The sequence below is a fragment of the Lipotes vexillifer genome, unplaced genomic scaffold (genome assembly GCF_000442215.2).
Source record: "Lipotes vexillifer unplaced genomic scaffold, Lipotes_vexillifer_v1.1 scaffold847, whole genome shotgun sequence".
NCBI lineage: Eukaryota > Metazoa > Chordata > Mammalia > Artiodactyla > Lipotidae > Lipotes > Lipotes vexillifer.
In genome coordinates, this window is record NW_006778821.1 from 798,635 (window position 1) to 800,701 (window position 2,067).

General features: G+C 51.8%; 1 protein-coding gene across 1 annotated transcript in view; it reads right to left on the reverse strand.

Annotated features, from left to right (window-relative positions):
* The window catches only part of LOC103080199 (X-linked retinitis pigmentosa GTPase regulator), a 65,224-nt gene extending 65,129 nt beyond the window's left edge, over positions 1–95 (reverse strand). Inside the window, exon 1 of the mRNA XM_007451975.1 lies at positions 68–95. Within this exon, the coding sequence (XP_007452037.1) occupies positions 68–95 (28 nt within the window). The remainder of the gene's footprint in view (positions 1–67) is intronic.
* Positions 96–2,067: the final 1,972 nt, after the last annotated feature.

Genomic DNA, 2,067 nt, shown 5'->3' on the forward strand with positions numbered 1-2,067 from the left:
GGCCGCCCGCCCGCCCGCCCGCCGGCCTTCCCTCCCGGCCGCCGCCACCGCCGCGGGTGTCACTCACCGGGCACCACTTCCTCGGGTTCCCCCATGCCGAAAGGTGCTAAGGGGAGCCTGCGCCTGGGCCAGGAAGGGGTTGGGGGAGACTCGGTGGGGCCTAAGGCAGCGCCTCAGCCCCGAAGCGGACCCTGGAATCCCCCTGGACCCCCAGAGCGACCCTCTGAGCATCGGCGACTCCCGCGTTCCCGGAAGTCAACAGACAGCCGCTAGGGGCAACGGAGGCGGAGCGTTCCACAGCTAGGCGGAGCGGGCGCCAGCGGGGGGGGGAGGGGGCGGGCGGCCGGCGCAGCGCAGGCGCAGGCGCAGACGCAGACGCAGACGCAGGGGGCGGTTGCGGTAGAGGCCGCGCGCCCTCTGGTGGCCCGGAGAGGAGGGGCAGTCACGCCGCGCGGTAATGTCCCAGGAGTGTACGCGTTTACGTTGGTGGCGACCCAGGACCCCCAGGTCCCGCGTCCGGATGGTGACGAACGTGACAAATATCACATCCCCACTCACTCAAGCTACGTGACACAGGCAAACGTCAACACACAACTGTGTTAATACTACTAACAGTGACCGTGTATAACTAAATGAGATAGGCACTCTGCTAAACATCCTAAGTCCTATTTGTATCCCCATCATCCAACCCAAAACCTGGCGTATACTAGATGCCCATTAAATACGTATTAGATGAATGAGTCCTGCTACAGCCCTGCAAGGTGGTTAATGTTACTCCCGTTTATGGATGTGAAGATTATACAGTGGGAGAACCGGGGTCCAGTTTAGCAGTCCTGCCGGTAATCTGAACACCCCTCAGACCCCCGCCCCTCCTTCCACAGAAAGAGAAGGCTGAGGTGTGCAGTCTGCTACAGACAGAACTTGCACGAAGAGATTCACCAACAACAGAACATCACTGTTCTACAATTCGGCCAGAGATGTCACATTTTTCTAGTTTCTTATGTGAAGGAAAAATATTGCCTGCCATATTAACAAACAAAGGATGGTCATTAAGCCATCAGGCACTACCAGCCCCCGAAGTCACCGATAGTGAGTCCTGAGGGAACTCAGAATGGAGACAAAGGGGACGCCAGCTGCCAAGCTCTCAGCCACTGCAGCCACCCCCAAAGGTGCACCCCGAGGGGACTCAGGATGGGAAAGAAAAGGCCCCTAAATAGCTGGCCCCAGGTAGCTAAGGTGCAAATCAAAGGAATGATTTCAATGAGCCCAGATTCTTGCATCTTCCCATACACAGAAAAGAGCTAAATTCAGTAACTGGAGATGTCTACTTAATCTTTTGATTTTCATTGGGAAACTCCTATACATAGTGGCTCCTCCCGTATCTCTTCAGAGCCGACCCTCAGAGCTACCTGAGAGGTTGTCTTCTGGGTTTAAGTCCTCAGTTTTGTCCGCCAAATAAAATAGAATTCTCAACTTTTAGGTTGTGCTTTATTTATTTATTTATTTTTTCAGTTGACACTTAGCTTCCCGTGCATCAACACTTGGCTGTCGTAAAACAAAGAGGCAAAATGCCATCTTCCAGGATGAGTAGATATATGTACACGTGGTAGTTGTGGGCATGGGCTCTAAAATCAGACAAAGCTGGATTCAAGGATCCCTGAATTCCTGTGTGTACTGGAGTGTGTACTGACTCCCTCAGGGAATTTGCATTCAAATTAGGAGGGGAGATTAAACTATCCAATAATATACAAATAATCGTTTACTTACAAAGCAAGTGAGGGTTACTAAGAAAGTGTTTTAACAAGGAGCACAGACCTGATGTGAGAGGTTAAGAAAAGCTTATCTGAAGAAAGGACATTAAATCTAAGAACTGAGGAGACAGAAGCTAGAAGATGTGAGAGAGCTCTGAGCAAAGAGTAAATCACCTGCAAAGGCACATAAGGAGCTTGGTTCTTTCCAGGTGCTCAAAGAGGTGACACTGGCTCATGGCAAAGTGGCAGGATCTTGGGCCTGTTACAAATCTGAGATTTTATCCTGAGGACAATAGGAAGCCACTGAGGGTTTTTA